Source organism: Apteryx rowi, unplaced genomic scaffold, assembly GCF_003343035.1.
Source record: "Apteryx rowi isolate R43461 unplaced genomic scaffold, aptRow1 scaffold_2, whole genome shotgun sequence".
NCBI lineage: Eukaryota > Metazoa > Chordata > Aves > Apterygiformes > Apterygidae > Apteryx > Apteryx rowi.
This window is the reverse complement of record NW_020448307.1, coordinates 10,352,108-10,377,239: the sequence shown is the minus strand read 5'-3', so window position 1 is coordinate 10,377,239 and position 25,132 is coordinate 10,352,108. Positions and strand designations below refer to the sequence as shown.

Genomic DNA, 25,132 nt, shown 5'->3' with positions numbered 1-25,132 from the left:
TAAAACTTTCTTTGCAGCTTTTTGGCACCCAAAGTCTTTTTTAGGCGTCACATAAACTGCAGTTCAATGTTTAAGAGCAGCGTTTCCCAATACAGCTTTGTAGGGAAAAATAAAATTAATAAAACTAAGCAACCAGGACACCTCCTTGCTGCATTCCCTCCCCTGCTTCCCCAACTCAAACCTCACGCAAAGACAGTCAGGCATTCATCATTATTGCAACCAGATATTTGTGTTAAGGAGATAAATATCTAGAAAAGTACACAAGAATACATTTGTCAAGGGCATATTATAGTTAGACGCCAGCATTTCATAACCTATGATCAGAAGTGGCTCAGCAGAGCAATAAACCAGGGGCAAACCAGCCCCGACTGTTAGTTTCCCATCTTGCCATTTACAGATATTGTTTAGGTCAATCTGTCCTCCCTCTTAGGAGGGCAGAAAAGCTGGAAGAAGGAAAGATGAACAAACTGTCTTTTCTACCTAAACTTGAGGATATAATCCAAGGTGAAAGTTCCAAAAATAGAAGGAAAATAACAGTTTTGGGGACCCAAACTGAAGATAAAATTTAATTTCAGTGGAGGAAACTCCTCTGTTCCAAGGGGTCTAAAGTTCTGGGTGGCCGCCCAAAACTTCATTAGTATTAAGCCCCATTGAAACTTTTCCCATTTTTTTCAGTCAGTTAAATGTTTTAGACATATAATACCGACATTTAACACAGTTACTGGATGATTTTTTTGCCGTCTCTTGGACACAAGTATGCACAGGATTCCTGGAGAGATGGATTGAAGGATTTAGCTTAAAAAGAAAAGCTCTCCCGAGCCTTTGGGAAGAGTGTAATTTTGTAGTGTAGAAATTGCCACTCAAAAGTAAGAATTTACTAGTGGTTGCTTTATGAGGTTGCTTGAGAGGTGCCTGGGAAAGGAGATTAGAAAAATCACCTTTCCCACCAAAATGTACGCAAGGAGATAGTTTGCAGATGTTGACTTTTAATGGTAGCACTGTAGCTAGGGTTTGCGTAGATATGTATTATCCACACGTATAAGGCGTAGTATTCTCTTTTTTGTTTCTTTTTGCTAACCGAACCCTTTGCACAGTGGGAGGGGGAACGCTAGACGTGGTAAAGGAGATGCTATTATTACACCATGCACAAGAACAGGAACATTTACAAGTATGAGAAAACAAGTATGACCAAAAGCATGCACTGAGGGGACTGCAGGGAAGGGAGAGGGGGGAAATAAAAATAAAAATAAAAGATGGCATCCACTTTAGTAGCAACAGAAGTAAATAAAAAAATTTTTTTAAAGCTTTTTTATTTTTAAGACTAAACTTAATGGTAAGATTACAAAGTTGAATAGAGTGAAGTTTCCTTTTGTAACATTCTGCCTCCTGCTAATTAATAAAGACACAGTTCATACATTCCTTATAAAAATTGAGCAAAAATTATGACAGCGGTTTGTTTATTAAATTAGGTTGTTGGCAGCATGAAAAAAAAATCTATAGCATGAATCATGGCTGAAAATGGCTCATAGCCTACATAAAAAGTTAGAGCTAAATAAATACAGATGTAAGTTATGTTTATATAATGAGAAACGCTGCTGAGCTAAGAATTTTAGGTTAGTAAGTGTGAACTACAGCCCCGATCCTGCAAACACTTATCAATACACTCAACTTTACTGACACAAGAAGCCTCATTGATCCCAACAGGACCATATGTGTGCATAATCTTAAATATATGCATAAGTGCTTGCAGGACTGATGCCTGAAAGCATGAACAGAATAAGATGCTATTTCCACAGGAATGCACTGAGTAGTAGAAATTCACACATTCACCCATTTCTTCCTGTTGATAATTTCTTTCAGCATATCTAGTGAACATTTTTCTGAGTGGCGTTCACTTTCCTGGAGAAAATTTTATCTGGTTTCTTCAAACTCTTTGGAAAAATCTATTTAATTATTCATCAGATCCTTGGCAAATATTTGTGAAATAAACTAGCATAAAGGACCAGTGCCTCCTACACTCAACAACTTCAATGGAAGCTGAGGGCACACGTCTCTTAGAGAGAGCAAGCACCTATTGAATTTAGGATTATAAACAGCTTTGAAGACAAAGAACAATTCTACCAAGCTGCAACAGAGAGAGGGGAGTGAAATGCCCTCTGTTTTTGTTTTGTTTTTTAGTAGTAGTCATCAACTTTGAGGACAAAGAGCAAAACAAAACATTAATCAACTCCAGATTTTTCAAAGTACATTTGCACTCAACAACTCCCATTTGAAGCACCTACAGTCACCAGCAGATGTTCTCTTCCAGGACCAGTTGATCTTAGGGAGAAGATTACTGTCCCCCAGGCTGCTTCCAGCTATCTGCCCCCATCCCACCCTTGTGGATGTTCATAGTCCTTTCAGAACTGCCAGCTAAATTGACATGCAGGATCTCAAACAATGCAGGTTGGCAAAGAGCTATTAAATTGTTTAAATCTAATGAGTTTCTTTGGACTGAAGCAGACTAGGGAGCAATCAGACAATCATCTTAGCTGGCATATCCATGGCACAGAGAATAGCCTCCAGCAGGGAGGAGAGGCCGGCAGCTGTGCCACCCAGGGAACAGCATCTTCCTCAGCTGGCACAGCTGGAGCCAGAAGAGAACATTTGTCCATGGCTTGAGTAAGCAGATGGATTTCCAAAAGGGCTCTGCTTTCATTTAGGGCAATTCAAAGGAACAGCTGGATCTCCTAGAAAGCTCAGCACTCTATAGGTAGTAGAAATCCAATCTCAATTTTGGGTCCTGAGCACTTCAGAGAATATGAAACATCCTTTAGATGCAAAGTCAAAAATCAAGACAGCTTGGAAAATATCAGACTCCAATTTTGGATGCTGAATAGAAGTAACCAAAAAAAAAAAAAAATCATGGTTCACTGACACACAGGGCAGATTCTGCACCCATGTTTGCCTACCAGTTTGTCATTTCACTACATTTAGCGCTGACCTACTTAAAAACTCCACCTTTGGTCTGGAGGCCAGTATCTCTAAAATATCTGGTCCCAGAGGTATGGGCTGCTACAGGACAATTTGAAACCAGGGGTCAGAGACAGAAACCAAATAAATCCACATTTAAAGTAGCAATGCCAACCAATGAAAATGATATGCCTACCATGTTCCAGATAAGAAGGCGTACCTTCCGAGGGATCGAGTCTTCGAGCTCTCCGCCCGTGCTTGGAATTGTTGTGTACAAACATATTGTCCGACACTGCCAACACATGGCCATCAACATTGACTGTTGTAGACACCACAACCTGCAAGCACAAGAGCAAAATGGAGGAACATTTGGATATATACGTATTTTTTTTTAAGCAGCATAGAGTGTAATAAACTCAGTTAAATAAATAACAGCTGGGAGCTGTAGAAAATTGCATAGCTATTTCGCATAATAACTGGTGCTTATGCTGTACAAATCTAACAAGAGATGCTATTGATGAGTGGGTCTTTGGCATCGAAAGCTTTTGATGCAGTTTTAAGTCAAATTGCAGAGTTCGTAGCTGCACGGCAGACGGCACACTGTTAACCATCACTTTAACAAGAGGATCTTTATTAAGTATTTTTTCCCCTATATACAAGGGCAGCTGTGTTTCACCCTAAATTATCCTTCAGTTTCTGTGCTGAAGTAGATAGAGCTGTTGACATTGCAAATGAGAATTGATTCAGAATAAAAGTGTATTTTGTGAAGCTGCAATGAGAGTGGTTGCATTCCTCCCCCCACCGTCTCTCCCTTTGGTACAGGCGCTACAGGTTGTTGGACTCGACCACATTTCTCCTGCTCCGAGCTCTATCGCAAGGCGTACACGTACGTGCGTGTTTGTGTACACATGCAGGTTTGACACGGGGGACTTGATCTGCTGAACACAACCCTATTCATCCTGCGTTAGTATTATTTGTACTTCCCAACTTATATCCATGTCGATACGCAGGGCTTGGTTTGAGCACTGCCCTGGCTGCAGGATCCAACGCGCCCACTCCCAGGATGGTGGCGGAGGAGCCAGCGCGGCGCGTGGCAGCCGGAGCAGGAGACCCAACTGCTCAGCCGTGCTGGTGGCCTCAGGGACCTGTGTCCGTGAGGCTTGACAGACACAGCCCGAGAGGACAACCCTGTGCTAAACCGTCCAGGCTGAGGCTACGTGAACCACAAACTGCAGAGGAGGAAACGGGGCAGGCGCAAGTGGCCCGGCAGAGGGGTGGAGGAGCCACAAGCTCATCACACCTGGTCTCCACTCCATGCTCCAACCGCTCAACCTCGCGACCTCCCTCGCTTTAACTCTGCCATCCCATTCCCTGCCTTTCGTGACACCTGCCCCCTCCCAGCACCCTTCCCAAAGCGCGTCATTCCCAGGGTTTTACCCTGGCCAGAGACACGGGCTGCAGACGGCTGCCCGCTTGCCAGGAGCGCACGCTCCCTTGGAGAACTTCGCCTAAAACAATAAGAAGAAATGACCTACACTTCTCCTTATATTAAACAGGGAAAGGGATTAAAAACTGAAACCCACAGAGATATGTTTATTCATGCGACCTCTTACAACCAAATATAATAATTGTCTGTTAATTGCAGTTTCAGCTCCCACCTCATGCTTCGACATGTGAAACAGCAATCAGCAGCTCCTGTTTAATCCACCTATTATGTTGACTAATTAACTTTGCTCGACAGTTTATTTCTTCCTCCATTATCAGCCCCTGTCAGCCGCAAGCACACTGCCGCAAAGGGGGACCTCAGCCCTTTTGATTGATCACCGATAGATTGACATGCAGATTAATTTAATTAGAATCACCTCACTTGAGAAATGAAAGACAATGGCAAGGGGGCTAATAGATCTGCTCTTATAATGAGGCAAGCCTCCAGAGCCCCGGCAGAGGATTTCTGATTTATTTTGCTGAATTCCCCCGTCGCTCTGAAAGGCTCTTGCTTTAATTGTTCTTGGTTTTGAGAGGCTTTAGCCTCTGAAGAGGTGAAATGCTTTACAAGGATTGGCAAACATTGCTTCAGCTCTCTCAGGAAGCCGCTGCCTCTCAAAGTTGGTCGAATGGGGACACTTAAAGGATCGCTTACAACAATTCAATTTTGCCACTTGAATAGGATTAAAAAAAAAATTTTTTTCCCCACCCATTTCTGACCACCTATAAAATGCCTAAAAATATAAAGCAAGTGAAGCTGCTAAACTATCCACAGCTAACCCAGGAAGCCTTTGTCTTTAAAAAGAGGAATATAAAAAGGGAATAGTTTACATCAAAAAGTTCCTGGAACAGTCCCTCAGAATGGCATTCTAGGCAACAGATTTTTGTGTGTGTTTTAAGTCAAAGATATTAAAATACAGAATAAATGATTCAAGAGCTCTTATAGATAGAAACTTGGGAAAAAGAAAGCACCAAACACTGTAGGTAAGTTCTTCTGAAATCAAACTAGGGGGAAAAAAACAAGCCCTATATATAAAATTCCAAAAGGGATTTCAAAAGTAATTTATCCACTACATTCCTGAGGGATAGAATAAAGTTTATGATATTTTCAATAAAATATGATATTATAATAAGTGGCTCAGGGTTTGCAATCTTATTTGTGCACTTGCAACCATTGTAAATTCTTTGCAACTGGGATTTTGAACCAAATTCTTTGTTGGCATTGCCTGTCATAGCTCCACAACTCATATCAACCCCTTTCTCCTTCTGTAGGTCTGCTTAGATGCACATGAAAATTCATAATATCATCACTAATAATAAGGGCCACAATCTGAAATATTTTCCCCAAATAACACCCCCAGTCCTAACACCATACAGGTACCTACAGTTTCCCACTGAAGCTGATCAGTCAGGTGTTGAAACTCAAACTTTTGGATGTTTCTAGGAATAGGATCAATGGATCAGTGTTAATAATAGCAATTTAGGTCCCAAACCTTTATAAGACTTACATATGTAAGTAGCTATCTCTATATATGTCCTCTCCTAGGGAAGGACTCTACTCGAGAAAACGATCCTGGTGTGATCAATTTTAAGTGAGTAAATCTACATTTAATTTTTTCCCCTCCTCAGGTTTCCAAAACTGTTGATGCAACATATTTTGAATTACTTAACAGTGTCTTCCTACCTACCTCCTGAACAGAGAGTATGATTTACTACAAAGAGACCACATCGGTGTGGTTCTTCAGTGTCGTTAGCAGAAGAAACTATAAAAGGAACCCCCAAGAGAAACTGTTTCCAGTCTCAGGAAATGCAGAAAAAAAAAGTGGTTACTCTTATGTGTCTGTCTGAAAAAAATGATTATTCATAGTGCACCTGTAAGAAGCAGCACACACTCCCTGCCTAATTCTTAAAACACAAAATCTCATTAATACAAAAATATTTAACATACACCACCCTAACAAAATATTAATGCCCTAATTATTAACAGAGAAAGAATACACCTTGAATATTGTGTGCCACAGTTACATACTTGGATTGCTTCAGAGCACTTACGTACTTACGAGTTATGCTCATATTTTTAATCCAAAAAAATACAACACTCTCCTCATTTTGATTTTGAAACGGTTGGGATATGTTCAAGTTAAAGCACATGCTAAAACTAATTTGTGGAGAAATCATAAAATTAGGGGGAGGGGAGAGCCAAAGTAGATGTGAAATGGGCACTGAGGCATCCTAAAACACGGACCATAGCAAGAGGGAAAGGCACACTACAGTTTAATAAATGATTAATGAGGTGCTGACACATTAATGTAAGCGCAGGGACAACCAGGCCTGCCAAATCTCAAACCTTTCCAAATTTTGTCAACAAAACACAGTTTTAATTTGGGACAGGCAAACATGGAAAATGATTTTGAGCTTTAGCTTCAGCCCTTCATAGATTTTGAATCTAAATCCTGTATCAACACCGGGGGAGACAGAGGTATGAAAAAACACATTGGTTTACAACTTTGTTCAATCAAGTTGGCACTATCAACTGCATTAACATATCATGGCTCTGTGAATTATTCTGCCTGCCATTAAATAGTCCAGTTGTGAATGCTTTGGAGCTTAGTTTAAAAAATAAAATAAAAAATCTGACACCAGGAGCCTGGAGATCAAGCTATTTATCCACATTTAGCACTCAGCCTGTTTATTTGTTATGGTACCTCACCTAATATATCAAAATTAAGCATCGCATGACTCCTCATTTTTAACCACAGCCCATTAAGCTTTGCCAACTGATTAAGACATAGCATGTTCCTTGTGCTTTCAATTTTCTCCGATGGATGGTGAGGGCTCTGATATTTATTTTGACATCCCCAACTTCCAGTGACAAAGGCAGAGAATATCTGCTTATGATGATTTCCAGGCTTGAAGTGTGTCTTTAGTGTGTAACCTGCAACTCCTGCGTTTGCTGCTCTTGCCACTTCTTCGAAACTATGCAAAAATGGCTTAAACAAAATCTTTTATTTTTGTCACAACTTAGTAACCTCTTCATACAATTTCTTGACTTCCTTATTCTGATAACTAAAAAAATCACTCTCACTTTAACAAGGCACTTAAAAATGTGCCTAATTTAGAGCACATAAGTACAATACATTCAGTAATTTTGCTCACGTGCTTAAGGACAGGCCGGGTGCTTAATTACCTTGTTGAATTGGGCCACAGCTCTCATTGCTCTCATTGCTATTTTCCATCTTCTTTTTTTTTTTTTTTTGCCTTTTCCTTCTCTGGGGATGGAGCCTTGCATGTCCAAATTCCATTATCTGGGATTCATGAAGCATCATCTCTGTCTCTTATGCAAATTTGCAATAAGACACAAGTGGCTTCAATTCAAACATGAGTGGCAGCATCCCATGGAGGCAAACTAGCAGCCTAGGCTGAGGAAGAGGTTGTGGTAACAGCACCGAAAAGCATGGCAATTTCTAAGTGACTTTCAAGGTTTACATAATAAATGAATGTTTGGGGTTTTATACAGTGACTCAGTCTCCAAAGTTTCCTCTAAATGAAAACTTGACATGTGTCAATTTGCAAGCAGTTGTATTCAAACAAGAACAACAAGATAACCGGGCCACCTGGGTTTCATTAATTACAATAACATACAAAACTGTTTAGGTCGTACGAATGAGTTTTCAGTGCTGAAAAAGAAAATCTGGGCAGAGTTCACCCACAATACCATCTACTTATTAATTGCTATTATTACCCCTCATTGTGGCACTACAGCCCATCCCACCAAGCCTGGTGACTGGAAGAACGCATAAACACAGACACAGCAGCAGCTCCTCGGGGCTTCCAGAACAAAAAGGCAAAGCTGGACAAAGGTGAGTGGAGGTGGTATCACCATAGCTTCTGTACCACTGGGCTGATGAAATACCCAGAGATTAAATAACTTTCTCAAGGACAAGCAGGGAGTCTGCAGCAGAGCTGAATGCTGAATTCAGTGGACTTGAGTCCCTGTGTAGTACCTGAGTTGGTTTTTCCTACCTGATTGACTTTCTGCTAAGGACTTCCAGCCCTGTGCAAACAGCTCCAGCGCACACTTTTGCTGGCACTTGGCTCCCCTGCTTTGCAGTATCCAGTTGTCACGTGCCTGGACATCTCAGACATGCAGAGAAATGCATTTCCTCCCAGACCCACAACTGCTTTTACGTTAGGCTTATAACACTAGCATATTTGCATGCAAAGTTCAGGGTAAAACTTCCTAACTCATTTTTATACATGAGTCTGAATGAAGATTCACACACAGGTCTCCTGAATCAACATATACTCTGCCTCTTCCCTGCGCTTTCTTAACCTCTTTTAGATCATTCTATAACCAGACATTCTCAGCTGCAGACAAAAATACTATTACAAAGGGAGATTTTCTGCAGGATCTATCCCTAGATAGTATAAGACCAGTGTACCTAGCCCTTCACTGTTTCATCCATGAAAAACACAAGCTGCTTTCTAGTAACTCCTACCAACTTCTGGGGACTGATGAATGATACCACACTAAAAGGTGGACAAGTCCCTGGGCAGCTTGACACTCAAGCACAGATGAGGGAATAAAGAAAAGTCCCAAATGTCATGCAAAAAAAGGATGTGCTACTATTTAAAAAGTACTTGGAAATACCTTCATCTGGTCTTGTTAACCAGGCCTTTGACATAATTTTAAGGCAGATCTTTCAAGTCAGTGGGAGTATTTCAAGAGCCCACGGTAGCTGACAGCAAAAACCCACTGAGGTCACAGGGACCAGGATTTCACTTGGTACCCATACAACATTTGGTACCTACACAACAGTGTCTCGAACATCTAGGTGCATCATATTGTCAAGACACTATTTTTATTCTTGTTCCTTTTCACCTGAGAAACGATAAATGAAACCCAGACCCTGTAGAGTCTGGCTGTTTTATTTTAAGAAGTCCATTGCTAAAAGAGCAACAAGTTCAAGTTAAAAAAAAAAAAAAGAGAGAGAGAGTGAGAGAGAGAGAAAGAAACAAAAGCAGCTATTGTAAAACAACAAGCCCAGGCATTTAACAGAATACTACAAGCTTCAATACCACACTGTATCATAGTATGAGCAGTTTGCTCTGCTGAAAGTGATTAATTTCTGGAAAATGCTAAGGTCACACTAATTGACATGACCTGTGTAATTAAGCAGTCTCTGTTTACACACGGAAAGCTCAACTGCTGTGAAGCTGGGTTTGTATGACAGAATGTCTTTACAAGTCAAGAGATCAACAACCTTTCTTATGTCCTACCTCCTCGCCTACACAGGCTCCTGATTGCTGTTCTGAGAGAACAGGCGAAGGCATTACCATATGAAAATCAGCCTGTATCCGGGGCGAGTACAAAACCAACAGAGTGTACATATTGTGAAGCAAGCTCTGACTGGCCCCAGGGGTGACTGCCTGGCCTAAATCCCGGCGCTGGTGAGAGTCCTTTTTGCAAAAACACTTTCTCCTTCAAGATAATGCCCGCTTGAATCACCGGAAAAACGGGATGGAGGGCGGACGTGGGGGAGAAGCCGAGGGCTCCGCCGTTCTAACGCTGGCTCTTATGCTGATTAACTTAATCCCCAGGCCACATCCCTTCAGTTCTGCCCTTCTGTGCTCAGAGGGGTAAATAACACCTCTCTCTACCTTCCAGCATTGCTGCAATTAAGCAGTTCAGCAAAAGATATATGGTCTACATATACATAGTAACGCCATTTACATAGCATTTAGCACTTTTTTTTTTTAAGTGATAAAATGCCAGAAAAGAAGCAAAGACGGTCCTAAGCTACTGCAGAAAGCAGCAGTCATCTTTTGGAGTCTTTTCCCTCCAGAGAACCATGCAGTTTACAGGATAAATCTCCTTCTTCCTTTGATTCCCGAGGCAAATCCTCATTGAAAGAATCTAACATGTTTCCTCCCTGAGCCCTGTGCACTCCTCCCCTTGAAAAGGGAAGGTCCTTTGGCTCTTTACCCCGTATTTTTATTTAGTCCATACTCAAGAAAATTATGACTAGCGCAGTCAAATGGCCAAGTCTCCAACAGAGCGGCTTGGAGCAACTATTTTTCACCATTCCCACAGCACCAGTCTGCTTCCAGCACTGGGGAAGGCCAGTGCAGACCATCTTCCCAAGGGACACTGCTCCTCTCAATCCCCAAAGTGGTCATGGGCATACTTAGATGTAGCATAAGAAATGTCTGTGGCCACCTGAAGCTGCATTTACACCACAGCAGGGAAATACCAGTCCAAAACATCCCAAGAAAGATACACTCAGTGGTAGTTTTTTCCAACTGCAGACTACAGGGATGGACCTTCACCACACTGATGCATACTTATGAGTCTTTAGCGCTGCATAAAAGTAATTCTCAAAGTGGAGCGTGCCACGCTGTAAGCAGAGTCACGAGCTTCATTTTGTTACTGGATTGTCCTTATAACCTCCTCTGCCCCTTCCAACAGGCACCGTGCTCCCTTGATTTGGCATGTTTACATGAAGGCATAGACTTCCTCAGGCAGAAATGAGCATCTCAGAGCAGGGTAGCCCCTTAATCTCAAACAACAGTAAGGTCATTTGGGTTTTTCCTTCTCATGTTTTTACATCCTGTGGAGATGGCATTATCTTAGCAAGTTTTCTTCTCCAGAGCAAGAAAATCCAACTACTTCCTGCCAATTCTGCTGTGACGAGAAGCCCACAGACAATATTCTGTGACCTTAAGTTTTTAGCATCTTCCAGTGAATTACCAGGTTAGTTTGGGTCAAACTACTTCTGTCCCTAACAGCTGATTATTTTGAAAGGAGGAAATGTGACTGACTGACCTGAAATCGACGCATGTCTCGCGGGTTTCCTGCATTTTTGAGGCAATTTTGGTTACATTTGAGAAAAAATTTCAAGAAGAACCTGTGGAGAAAGAGAAATGGTCATTAACATCTTATAAACAGTTTGTAGCAGTACCATGTAACATCTGTGCATTTGGTCCAACACAGCCTTATTTACATTAGTAATCCTAACTCAGACAAATCATCCCACTGACTATCCATAAAGGGCGCAGAGCTCGTACAGCCCCAATCCAACAAAACGTGTAAGCATGTCCTAAAGCTTTAAGCAGGAACTTAATGGATCTGTTGTGTCAGAGCCATTAAAGTTTGCAAAGTCAGTCCCTATATCACTAAGTGGCCAGCCTCATGGTGCTGTCCATAGCATCAAGGAAGTTGGAGACACATATTTCAGTGCAGCAAAAAGAGCGCGAAAAAACGCTAGCCAAGAAAATTCCCTTAGGTATAAGTGGGGTTTTATTTTACAAGTTCATTTTACTGTGCAAATTTTGATTTAATACAAAAATACTGAAAATGTTCCATACAGTTGAAACCTCCCTTCCACAATTAAGCCCAATTTGGGCATAAAATTAATGCTCAAATTGTGGTTAGTGAAAGACCAAAAACCCTGAAAGAAGGAGGGGAGAAGTCTTGGTTAAAAGCCTGACTTCACGGAAAAAATGAAATATTTTAAATGCAGTCTATTTCCTGACCATACACAGTTCACTGAAGTAGCTATATGACCCTGACATATATCTCTAAGAGAAGACATTGCATTTTACAAAGCCAAAGAAAAAAGCAAACATTTCACTGAAAATATTTCCTTCAGTGTTATGCATCAGTGGACTGTAAACTCATAAAGACAAGTCAATGAATAATAGTGGGTCTCAGATTCCAGGCTTCCTCCTTGAGAGCCAAAGTTTATCAACCTTTTGTCCAAAATAAACTACAGACTAAGGTCTACTAAAGCTCAGTTGTGCAAAATTTAATCCTACAGCAAGTTTAAAACCTAGCACCACCAGACAGAGCAGCATTATATTTGTAATAACCGTCAACTGACTAAGCAGGAGCTAATCTGACCTGTCTCCATATACAAAAAGAGGGGTGGGCGATTGTTTGATCCTGTTTCACTTGAAATTGGAAAGTTAACTTTTATAAGCATCCATCTTTAACATCCCAACTGAATGCCTCATCAGCAGAATTTGCACATGTTGCCACCAAGAAAGGCAAAACTGCAGGGTAAACAGCTTCAGAAAATGTCTTTGTGATGAGCAGCAGTCCTCACCCTGCTCTAGTTGGGATGCCACCTCTCAAAGGGGCAAGTCTGGTGCTTGTTCTTCCTCCATGCCAAGAAAGTCATACTAGGCAAACGGCCGCAAGGACGGATCGAAACTACAGCGGACTCCTTTCATTAAAGAAAAGTAAGGTAATGAGGAGGATTACAAGATGTGATGCCTATGATTACCAGGGCCTGGATCTCATGACCCAGGAAGTCCCTTCTAGTCCCGTCTTCCTATATAAGTGCAAGCAATCAATATAAAATAAACAGCCGCCGCCAAACACTTGAACAGGGGATTGGAGAGGCTGTGTTTGTTTACGCTAAAATAAAGGCGGTATAAGCCATTACATTTGCTCATCAAGTAGGTTCTGATATTCAATAACTGAAAGTTGGTGCTATTTGYTGTACATGTGTGTGTCTTTTTAAGCTTCTAATGGCCAGCTGTGACAGCCTGACTCAGATTGTGTAGAAGGAGCTGTCAGCACAAATCTTGGCATCTTGAATCCAGACAACTGCTTGCCACCCGGCGAAGGTTTGTACTTGTGCCAGAATGGATTTTGAGAGACAAGCAAATAGGGCATTAATTCCGCCAAAGAAAAACGAAAAGCGAGGAGAGTTCAGGATCTTACACTTCAGACGATGGCTTTCCTGTCAACAGCTCGTCATTTAGCTCATGAGCTATGAAGGGCACGGACATCAGATCCCTCTTGCCCTAAGCTGGCCCTGTCACGCGAAATGCTGGCAGAATCCTGAGACCACCCCTCCGCGCGAGAGTGCTCGCTGAAATCAAAAGCCCGGCCATCTGTTGGGAGGCAAAGACATCCCTGTCAGCTGGTGCCTACAGCCTCCAACAGGCCCTTATGTGGCAAAGTCTCTCAGAACCACTTATTCTTTAGGGAGAAGGCTGCGCTGCCCCGGGGCTTTGCTGGGGAATTCTTCCCAGCTTTCCCGAGTGCGGCAGCAAGCAGCTGACCGCCGCGGCTTGCGCTTCCCCCAAGGAATGCGCTACCCGGAGCTGAAGGCGGGAGACGTAATAGTTAAAATTATCTGCACTCAAAGGCAGCGTCAAGCATGCAAACGCGGAAAACACCTTCGCACTGTAGCTTTGCACTGCACATCCAGACACCGGGCCACGTGGATCGGCAGGTCGACTCAGGAGCCCCCCAAATACATGGAAAGCTCTTCATGAAGCCCTCTGTTGAAACACTATGCCTTCGCTTTCCTCCCAAGCTACATTGTTAGCCTGTTTAATAAGCTGATGTCAGCTCAGAGGCTTGGAAAAACAATACAAAACACAGGAGCTGTCTTTTAGGGTCTGCAAACCCTAATCCAAAGTTTCAAAATCTAACTCTGTTTGCATTGTGCTGTGTCCCTTGAATTCTGCAGAAGTTTCATCCAAATGAACTGTAGAAGAAGTGAAGCTCATCTATTTAAACCTAACCCCCCAAAATAAAAAGGCAAGCAGGTAAACAAAAATTCCTTTGAATGTATTCAACTCCAGAAAAATTAACTGAAAAAAAGAAACCCACCATATTTTCAGAGGAACATTCAGGACACCGAGCTTATGCAGCCAAGTTTGCTCACCTCATTTTAAGAAAAAAAGTCATCAGTTTATAGAACACTTTCTGCCAAGCACTGTATTTTTATTCCACTGAAAGACAAAACAAAATATAGGCTGCACTTTGTTTTGGAACACATCAGGGTCGGATTCCCTGGCTATGTGAATATTGTCCCACTCATGCAAGAAGGAGCGGAATGGCTCCTGAGCTGGCAGAAAACACACCAGCTAACGTTTGGCAGGAGAGCAGATGCATACGAATGAGGACATGGGTATAGCGGAATGGCTTAAGTCATGGGGTTCAGCTTGCTCTCAGTTCCTCCTTTAAACTGCTAGTTCAGGTGCATTCTCCACCTTGAGTCCAATTCTGGCAGCCTTGGTCATTAGCAACACTTCACTCTGCAAATATTTCATATTGAGATGGACAGGATGAGTCCAGGAGAAACGCCAACAGAAGCGAGCCCTTTGTAAGCATAACTTGCAGCCCTGCTTCTGTCTAACGTCTTCACACCAGGTTATTTTTTCAGTTCTAACTTTCTCCCTATTTGGCAGGAATCTATTGCATTAATAGTAACCGCAGAGGATATATAGCATTAATACTAACAGTCAGGGTCTGCAATTCATTCCCAAGATGAAAAAAATGTGCAGAACATAGGAACGTCAATAAAATCTTCAATTTTTGTTCTCTCTCCAAAGTTATGTGACTGTTAAACACCGGCTCTTCTGCTGCACAAGCTTCAGGCATCGATTATACTCATAGCTACCATTAAAACTTTCTTTTCTACACAAATCAAACAAAACATATCTACTGACTCCCTTCCTGACTACTAACAGAGCCAATCAATGAAATACAGTGTAACCGAGCGCAGCTTTTGGTATTAAGGTGACAGTCCCCTCTGGAAGCCTGGAAGGACAGCGTGTGCCGCCGGCTCAGCACCACCGCGAGCTCCAGCCCTGCCACCGCTCTACAGGCCCTGCCACCTCGCAAGCAATGCCAGAGATGAAGCTGGGCCAAAAACGATTCTCCTCATACATGCACACAGACACACACAAATCTTAGGCAAAGACTGCATTCTTGTTTTGCATCCAAAATCACCAAAAGCTTGCAAGATTTTTCGTGATGCAAGGCAATGACCGCAGAATATTCAGTGTCTCCATAACTTGGGAACTCACGTAAACACAGGAGCTACCTGAGCTGGTGCTTCATGGATTAACCCTGGAATGAGCAGCATTGATGTACTTAGTGTGCAGAAACCCAAGCCAGCTCCACATGAGTCAGCCCAGGTCCAGAAACAATCTTATCAGGCAAACTTTTAGAAAGAACCTGGATTTACTGACTTACACTGCTGTTAAATCTCATGCCTCACCCCTTAGCCAATATAGACATGGTTACAGGGTATGGGACTGCAGGTTGGGGAGAAAACAGAGCTAATTTCAGATGATATGTAGCTGTAGTAGAATGCAGCTCAGCGCAGGCTGTAAAAATTACTCGAGGAAGTAAGTCTTTGAGCAGTTAATCCATTGCCATGGTACTGCACTACTACAAATCTCTTAAGTAACTGCAACAAGTGATGTAGAAATATAACCTCTAGTTAAACACAGACCTCCAGTCTGAACCAGGCACAAAATTAACTCGAGCTTTTGTCTTCTGCATTCCAGGTGGAAACTCTCACAAACAGGTTATTGGCTCATCTGGGAGGCTTCTTTCTTTTTATCACATTTTGATAGAAAATTCCCCCTTGAAGAGGGAGAGTTGTTCCTAACAAAACTGTGACATCCCCCAAAAGGTTTTGGTGCTGGCAGGGCTGTGCTATGACCATTACTCTCTTCCGTCTGCTAGTGAGGGGCTGTTTCCCCAACCCAGTCTCAGCTCTCTGGGTGCCCCCACTACCTGGCCTTCGTTTTACATGATGATTTCCCAGGTTGCTGCTTGTAACTTGGTACACTTGCTCCTTCATAGCTTCTGGCTCCTTCCTGACACCCACCCTATGATTGTCCTTCTGCGGCTGAAGGATCTAGGGAGCTTGCTACCAGCTGGAGTTCACTCCACCTGTATAAAACATTCCCCATCATTTGTCCCTGATTATCTTTTCCATCCCACTGCAAACTCCTTGGGGCCTGGACATGCTTGTGCCATGCCCACCTCAGCAGCACCTCGTTCAGAGTCACTGCTAACTACCACAGTGGTTCAAGTTAAATAAATAACAACAGAAATGGAAACACTACCACTAAGGATTTGGCCCCTCTATTTTTCTTGCCACCACACATTAGTACCCATGTTTATTAAAAACAAACAAAGAGTTAAATTAAAGAAAGCAAGTCCTGAACAGTATTTAGAGCTTCTCTTCTGTCACTACCCTGAAGGAAAGTTAAAGGAACTCAAACATGAAGGGTTAGCTGTGGGATTTTCTTGCCATTGCCACAATAAATATGTCTGTTGAAGGCGAAAAAAATAGTTGGAAAGGGAAGACCTGCTGCATTCCTGATGCTGAAGAAAAGCTTGTTTGTTCCCAATACATTGGAGAAGTTGTTCAAGAACAGTTCATCCATGTGAAAATATGACAGCTGTAGTGCTGCCAAGGTCAGCCAGACCAGTGGTTATCCAGTAAGTGAGCGCTGGTTATACAGCTTAAACCTGTCTAGGGCAAGCAAAACCGACAAAACCCACCTTTTCTGAGGTATAAAAGCATTTGATAGCAGAGGGCAACTTTAGTCCGCTGGATGAGAGGCTATGAAACACAGAGGTACATGTGGGCTTGCAAAATCAGTAAAACCGAAACACACGGGCCGGTGCGATAATTAGCAACTGCCCATCAGATCAAAGGATGGCCCGGCCATTCTGTACGACATACCGGTTCAGCGGCATGCTAAATACGCGCATAAATTTCAACACACAAGCAGTGCGGATGAACAAGGCACAAAGGCGCTACTCGCGCACGTGAGCACCGCGCAGACCCAGCTCCGCGGTCAGCCTGCCTCCTCCCTGGTGGCTCTTCCAGCCCAGGGGACTCGCGGGAAAGGGTGACTCTACAGGCACTGCTGTCTCAAACAGTATCTGCTGGGTATTTTATTTCTGGGGGAAACCTGTCATATCAAGACGCATTGAAGCCAACGGGGGGGTCGGTCTGCTGGTCATGGTGGCAGACTGCGCTCCCTTCAGCTGCTTTATTTGCTGCTTTAGGTTTTTCTGTCCTCTCTTCTCAATTAGCAACTTCTACTGCATCTGCTGATAACCACGTCTAATTAGCAATTTGCTACTAAAAATCAAAATATAAAGTGTGGTGCTTAATGCGACTGTATTTTGAAAATTAAATAATCAGAATGTAGAAACTTCCCTTCAGAAATTTCAGAAAGACAAAGTACCTTTCGTCCCCTTTCAAGATGACTCTTCTAATCAAAACTCCTATTTTACACGATAAGATTCCTAACATTTTGAAAAATTGAACTAAAATGAAACATTTATTTTTCTTCTTGAACTGTAGTGTTTTGAACTCGCAAACATTTTTAAACTTTATTTAAAACGAGTATTTTTTTTCATTCCATTTGGCAGAGAAAAATTGTCAAAATAATGGAATTTCCTACACTACAGAAAATCTCAGTCCAGCCCAGTCTACTGATAACTGCAGAAAAAGGAGGGGAAAAAAAATCCTTATTATTTAAAATATGAAAATTCCCATTTATTAGCAAGTCTATTATTGCATTGTTTTGTTTTGTTTTGTTTTTATCCTCATAGACCTTTTCATGTACAACTAACTGGTCATGTCAGATACCTTATTCACAAAAGAAAAATTGAGACTTACACTGATATTTACCAGCATGAGGCTGTGCATGGAAATCAGATATAGGCATGGGGAAAACCTCCTATTACCCACATGTTCACAGCTGGATTTTACTTGGCTCTTTAGTCAATAAACAGCAGTAGCTACCTTTTGTGGCATTTTTACAACAGGAAATTTATTCTGCAGAAGAGAAATTAAACACCAGATACAGCCATCTAACTCTCTTCTAAACAAAACCTTCTTGAGTTGTCAAACATCCTAATTAAGACAAAAAAAATCCCAAACCTGCTCTCACTGCATTTAGTGGTCCACTGATTTAAAAAGGAAACAGAATCAGACCTGTATTTAGTATTTATGGCAAGCTGAACAGTTCACAAAAAAAAAAAAAAAAAAGTCAGCCTAAACCAAAACCCTGGAAAATTATTTATTTTACTAGAAAATAGACATCATCCTCTTTAACTGCAAAAAAGATTCAAGACAGCAATGTGACACAGAGAATAAGCCCCAATCAGTCAGACTCTACCTATTGACTGAAATTCTTCTGGTAACACCATAGTAATAGAAGCAGAATAGTCTACATTATTTCTGTGAACAACTTCTGACTTCTGGAGCTAGCAGAGCCAGCATTTGCTGTCATCGATACAGCAAATATTCAGTTCAGCACAGCAAAAAGCTGAGCGAGTACCCACATAATCACCAAATCAGAAGGTAGGACTGCCCCAAAACAGCCCTAAATTACTCCTTGCTCACTTTACCAAATGTTTCAAGTGTGGTCTGTGAGATCCGCACAGTTATCATCAATTTTTCATCATGCATCTTTCGGACTTCTCTAGCTCTCTGATACTGAGTTATAATGCATCAGAGAAATTTAGACTACTTTGGGAAAGGGTGTTTGGCATTTCCTCTCATGAGTGAGCTAAAATCCCAGGGAGACTGTTTTGGTTTCTTCTCCCAGATTTTTAATAAGAAAAGAAAGAGATAACACCACCAAAAATACAATACCACAGAACAGAATTAAAAACAGTCCAGAGGCAGGTTTGAGTGCTCAGTTTTCTCTAATTTAATTTTGCCCCCAGTTTTTACTTTTTTCTTCAAGTAGTGAAAATCTGAATTTTCTTATATCTCCCTACTTGCGCCAAAGCTCCATTATCGGGAATCTTTATTAAATTCGATCTGTAGCTAGCCTCCTGTCATAAAAAAGTTTGAAAGAGTTTGTGCCATCTGGGCACAGCGTATACACAAGGTATTTGGTTTATGACAGCTAGACGTAAGATAACTGGATGTATGCACATGCTCTACAGGGGACTCGCACAAACACCCTTGCGAGATACAGCGGTGGAGCGCGCACGGACCCAGCCCTGCCCAGCTGCAGTTGTTAGCTCACATAGCGCAGAAGCCTCCTAAGCGCTGCCTTTTTTTTTTTTCATGTTTCAAATCACAGTCTGTTCTTTACGAGCTGATGGGCCAGTGCTTTAGCTGAAATCGTGACAGACTTTCCAGCGTTCGAGTACTTTATTACCAGATCAGTACAGGGAAAAGTCACATAATCAACAGAATTTATCCTTATTTATTTAGTTCAAGAACCAGCATTCGATCAATTTGTCTCAGTTTAACTACTTTTCCTTTTACCTTTTCCCCATTTCACCCCTATCTGACCCCTCAAATAGGAGGATATAAAAGTGGGTTAACTATTTTTAATTTTTACTGAAGATGCTAGACTTCAGTCACTGGAAAAAATTTGAAACAGCTCTGCGGTCTGTCATAGTTCACACAATGCCATTGAATTAGCAGCCCTCCCAGAGTCATACTTTTGCTAAAAGAACCTCTGTTCAGTGTAAGTGATGACAGATAACAGCATTACTGTTATTGTAATATGATATCAGTATTCAATTGCCTGCTACTTCAAGGTAAACTACTGTAACTTTAGCATGATTGTGGAAAAGTATCAGCGGTATCAGAGTTATAATATGCTGGAGAGGAGTGTTAATCCAGCCGTCTGAAGCTCTACGTTTCTGTCCTAGCAGACAGGGGACCTTAAAACTTGTCACCCTGAGGTGAGCATGTTCATAACACGCTTCTTTCATCAGCATATCGAGAAAGTTAGAAATATTCACATTGTAAATATTTAATGTGTGGGGAACATATACTTCCCTTCTTTTTCCCACCTTTCTTTGGATCAGTCAGATGGATGCTCTCCCACATGTAAAGAGCTTGCATGTAAAATTGTGTGCAATCTGCCTGCACGTACAATAATTAATGATTCCTTAGATAACTTGACACCTGCATACGTACCATGTTATCATCTGAACCTGCAAAACCCAGAGGGTCAGGTTATTTAAAGGACGTGTGTGAGCGTATCCTCTCTGGCCACAGTTTGAGCCTCTAAAGCATAGAGAAAAGTTTCTGCACAAATAGAAGTGGGGTATAAGTCAAAGACCATCTGAAAGGATGTATCCTTGACTGGTTAGGTTAGTTGCAGACACTATGTTATAGCCATATTCCCTCCCAACACCTGGCTCAAAACTTGCTCTGATTTTGTTTGTCAAGCTTTGTTTTTGCTTTTAAGTGGAAGTTGCATAGTGTTAAAAAAAGCCAGGAAGTTTGCTCAGACTGACATGGAAATGATCTTTGATCACATTTAGGCATAGAACTGATGGCCTGAAGAGAGAGGAAGGAAGAAAAAAGGTGTTGTCTAGACCTCTTTTTTACAATAAACCCTTAGCATACGCCAGTACTGAATCAAAAGCACATGAGAAATGAAGAAAGTGAATATTGAGTTCATTCATGTCTCAAAATCATTAACAATATATAATCCAAGAAGTCTTCAGTCCCAGGGAAATGTAACAGAAACTTAGTGTGCATGCTGAAGTGTGCAACTGAAATAGCTTTGGTTACAGTCAAGCAAAAATTGGGCAAACAAACTTCATCTCTACTTTTTAACTGGATGCTTTCACAACGGGTAGCACAATCTGTCAATCAGCTCTCACATTCTTTGGCCAACAGTGATGCAATTAAGAAGGTAGCTAAGCCTGAAAAGGAAATTAAAAGGCAYGGCAGTCTCTTAGAATTAGAAGCTACCTTCTTCTGCACATGGAAGAGTAAGAGCATACGAGTATTTTTGCTTTCTATCAGATGAGTTACATGGAAAAAAAATTAAAAAATTAAAGACTTGCTTGGATTTTTTTCCTTGCCTCCTTTTTCATTTTTTAGCCAAAAAATGGCTTTCAGTTTTCATAATGGTTTCTAGCTGCTCCTAGCAAGCTTCCACATTTTCCGCTCAAGCACACTACAGTCGTACCAGCTATGCCCCCCAGTTACATGCCACATCTATAAGCAAAAGCTGCTTGACATAACACTGACATCACTGTCATTACACTTGCCCACGACATGCTGCCTCTACACAAGCCAAAGGGCTCTGAGCTTCAGCTGTTCCACTGCTTCAGTGTCATCACCAGCCTGAGAGCCATGCCAGGGCCTCGGGATTAACCTCTGGGATGACAACCCAGGCTCAGCTTTAGCTTCACTAAATCCTCAGCAGAACTGGAATAGCCATGGTCGATTTAGAACCGAGACAGTAAATCTCCAGTTCTCATGGTCTTGCTATGAAGATGAGTGGAACTTATCTCACCCAAACCATTGAGGTATTTAGATAGAAATACCTGTAAGGTGACAATATGGTGAAGGATTGACTGCATCCTCTCTGCAGACAATTCCTGCTTCAAAAAGCAAGTGAAGAGTTTGTTTCAAATAAAGTAACAGCAAGGAAGGGCCTTATGAGGGGGCAAAAAATCCTGGTATCTTAAAGATCTTTCCTAGGCAAAAGACATCCCATCTCCAAAAAAAAGCCCATGATGTATTTTAAAATGCATACTTATTGATACAGACAAATTAGGTTATAAGTTGTACCCAGAGAGAGAAACCCTGATCCTACTGATATCAGCAACTGACTTGAATGGAAACAGGAATCTCTCCCATGCTCGTTTTCTCCATCAAAAGCAGGGATAAACCAGAATCTCAATTGCAGTAGGTGAAGAAGGACAATCTGAGAAAGAATCTGCTGGGAGATGTGATTTTTTTGATAATATCTTTGTTTGATTCTGTTTTGAAAAATCCAGTTAAAAGGGATATTTTAAAGAAACTGATAAGGATGTGTCTAGAACTAGCTGGCCAGTACAAAATGCAAATATATATGATATATGTGTATGCATATGTGTATTTATACAAGAAAACATTAAACATAAAAATGCTGCGGAACAAAATCAAGTGCCGCCGCGGCTCTTGCCTACAAGCTGAACATTCCATTCAGAGGTTCCCATTGTTTCACAATATTTAAGAGAATAAAGCCCTCACTTCCTTTGCAGCAGGGAGCTCTGGCAATGAGGATGGGATCCGGAGTATAGTTGCTATTTTGAGTGCTGGAAGGAAGCAAAGAGCTGTTTTGTGGAAAGGCGGAGGCACTTTGTTTGAGCTGTGCATGTGGTGGTTCGACAAGAGAAGATATTCCAGTGGTGTTTGAAGGGGATGCAGAACTGGCTCTAGTTATAAAACTCAGCAGATTTTTTTCTGTATGTACGTACAAGCATCCCAGACATTGTAGAATGCGTTGTAAGTTACCCCTGGGAGAGGAAGAGAGAGAGAGAAAGGGGAAAAGAGAGAGTTTTTGATGTGATGGTGAAGAGGATTACACTAGATACGATGCTGGAGATATCATCAGTAAATATTGCATGTGTGCACCACCTTTAACATGACACTGGGAGAGTTTAATTAATGTCAGAGGTAATGACCTCTGCAGCAGACACATAGACTCAAACCAAATCTGCTTATATCACAAGTTTTGTGTTAAGTACATCAGAGCTTTTCATAAAGCAATGGGCCTTGAACATGTAGGAAGATTAATTTTGCTGATGCACTCTTCTATGTCACACAGGTATGGAAAAGCATAGGAGCTACACAGTTAACTTTTGCGCCCATCCAGAAAGATGATGCAGCTAACAAAAATACTTCTGTCTGCCCTTGAAGCCAATCATCTAGTCAGGGTACCCAAGTTGAAGGGCAAAACCAAATGTCCTAAACTGGAGTGGAATGAAGATCAGGATGATGGTGACAAGTTATAGGTGGAGTGAGAACATGTGTTGGCTGTAATAAAATGTATTATGCTCCTGTCACTATGTATTTCATTGGGTGGAATTATGAGAAATGGTATATTTAGCATATGGTTCAACTGACCCAAGATACTGTAATGACACGGGCACAGCATTAGATACCTATGTTGTAAGAACACAGGCACAGCCATTAGATACTCTCACACAAGGAAGCAGGGAACAATGTGCACTGGTATCTTTGGAAAAATAGGTGACCTCTGATAGCAGGGACAGACATCTTCTGTGAGTTAAAAGGCAGTCAAGAGTCGGGATCTATCCTGCATTTCTGGATGATTGGCTATGTCAATGGGATGCCATCCTTCATGAAAGCAGGGTTGATACCCATGATCCATAGGGTTTGTATCCATAAAACATGGAGCATGAGGGTTTACAAAGTCCTATAGAAGTACTGCATAATTATTATTTTTTGGTGTCATTGTAGAGCAATGAGGACAAGCATCAGTGATGGGAACAAGCAGGGCTAAAATGAGCAGTTCAGCAACCTTGCCAGACAGTCAGGGCAGAAAGGTTGAAGTTCTTGTTCAGCTATATCATAACAGTAGGAGTTACAATTAATCCATGGACAAGAAAGTGCTTTCAACTTAACAAGGCTCTTTTTTTTAATTGTTCTTCCTCAGAGAACAATTGTGCTGGCAACTGGCAAAGTGTAAAGAGGATCAGCAAAAATTTACAGCTGGCCTGCTCTAGAACAACCTCGGAAAAAAATTAATTCCCCATTAATGTAAACATAACCAACAAATCTCACCCCAAATCTTTCTAGCTAGACAATAGCTCAAAACTATCAAGAATGCTACGTGCCTACTGAATATTGATAAATCTTTCTTTGCTGAATTCTGCAGTTCTCACAAAGTCCCACTAAAGGCTTATTTATTAAGACCTAATTGCATAATAACTAACTTAGATGTTAAAACATGTTATCCTTTCTACAATGCATACATATCACTAAAGGAAAGGCTGAAATCCTTTAAGATACTGGCAAAACAATGTGAACCTGGATAACAAAGATCAGGCTCTGATCTCAGAGATATTAATATAAATCTAGAGAAAACATGAATTTTCATCTTCTCTGGTGAGCTGAGACTCCAGGTCCAGAGTTGACTAATACAGGAAATAAAAACACAGACATCCACCCAAAAGGCTTCATGACTCTCATTTGCTGAGCATATAATAGCAGGTTTTAAATCCTGGCTTACTCTCCAAATAAAAATTAAGAGGGAGTTTGAAGAAATACTGTACAGTGCCAATGACAAAACCTATCAGCAGATACAAGTGTTAGGTAACACGTTAAAACTCTCACATCAACTTGTCAACAATAAACCCCAACTAACAGACAACGCTGACAAAATAATACTCAATACTTGATTCAAAAAGGAGAAAAATACAGTTAAATACATTATCTAAACAAGGTGTATGTGACTTTGGTGTCTACTAAAAGAAATAACATAACTGCAAGCTAGGAGGTATGAATTGTTCAGAATACGACTGAATGACAAAGTTTTTAATCTCAGAGTGTTATTGCACCATGACTTCTACAAGCTCCAAACAGTTGCACCGTTCCTGCCTCTGCGATGGGATTTATCTGTCATCCTGGAGCTGCAGCTTTACCTAACCAGAGCCAGTCCTAACCTTGTCACCTTCCGAGCCCTCCACCAACATTTTTCACCAAGTAAGTTCATAGATATAAAGCTAGACAGGCTTGGCTCACTGAGTGTAGCATGAAGATCCCTTCGTCTAAAAGATTCCTGATACTCAGTACAAGTAGCTAGCAAGGACACTGAGGAGAAAACTTTTATCCTTGCTGCAAGTGTCTTGGGACTTGTTATGACTACGGGTGGTCAGACACTTGACTTTGTGTCTCTCCTGAAAGACAGCACCTCCAGCAACACAGTACTCCCCAGTGTGACACCTCTTCAGTAGTGTCTAAAAGGGAAGCGTACCTCCTACTGAGTCACCAAACACTGCTTCCTACAGTAGCTGTGCTTTTCCTTAGAGGACTCTTCTTTTTAAATAAAAATTGACAGCCTAGTGATGCAGTGCCAATAACTCCATATGGTTTTGCTTGTGTATATTCTGAAAGTTATTTTTAAAAAAAGG

General features: G+C 41.5%; 1 protein-coding gene across 2 annotated transcripts in view; it reads right to left on the bottom strand.

Annotated features, from left to right (window-relative positions):
• EBF1 (early B cell factor 1) overlaps nucleotides 1–25,132 on the bottom strand; it is a 263,104-nt gene that overhangs the window by 90,906 nt on the left and 147,066 nt on the right. For both annotated transcript variants that reach the window (XM_026063502.1, XM_026063503.1), the window contains exons 3-4: nucleotides 11,264–11,345; nucleotides 3,149–3,290 (exon numbers count right to left, since the gene is read on the bottom strand). In XM_026063502.1, coding sequence (XP_025919287.1) covers nucleotides 3,149–3,290; nucleotides 11,264–11,345 — 224 coding nt within the window. The remainder of the gene's footprint in view (nucleotides 1–3,148; nucleotides 3,291–11,263; nucleotides 11,346–25,132) is intronic.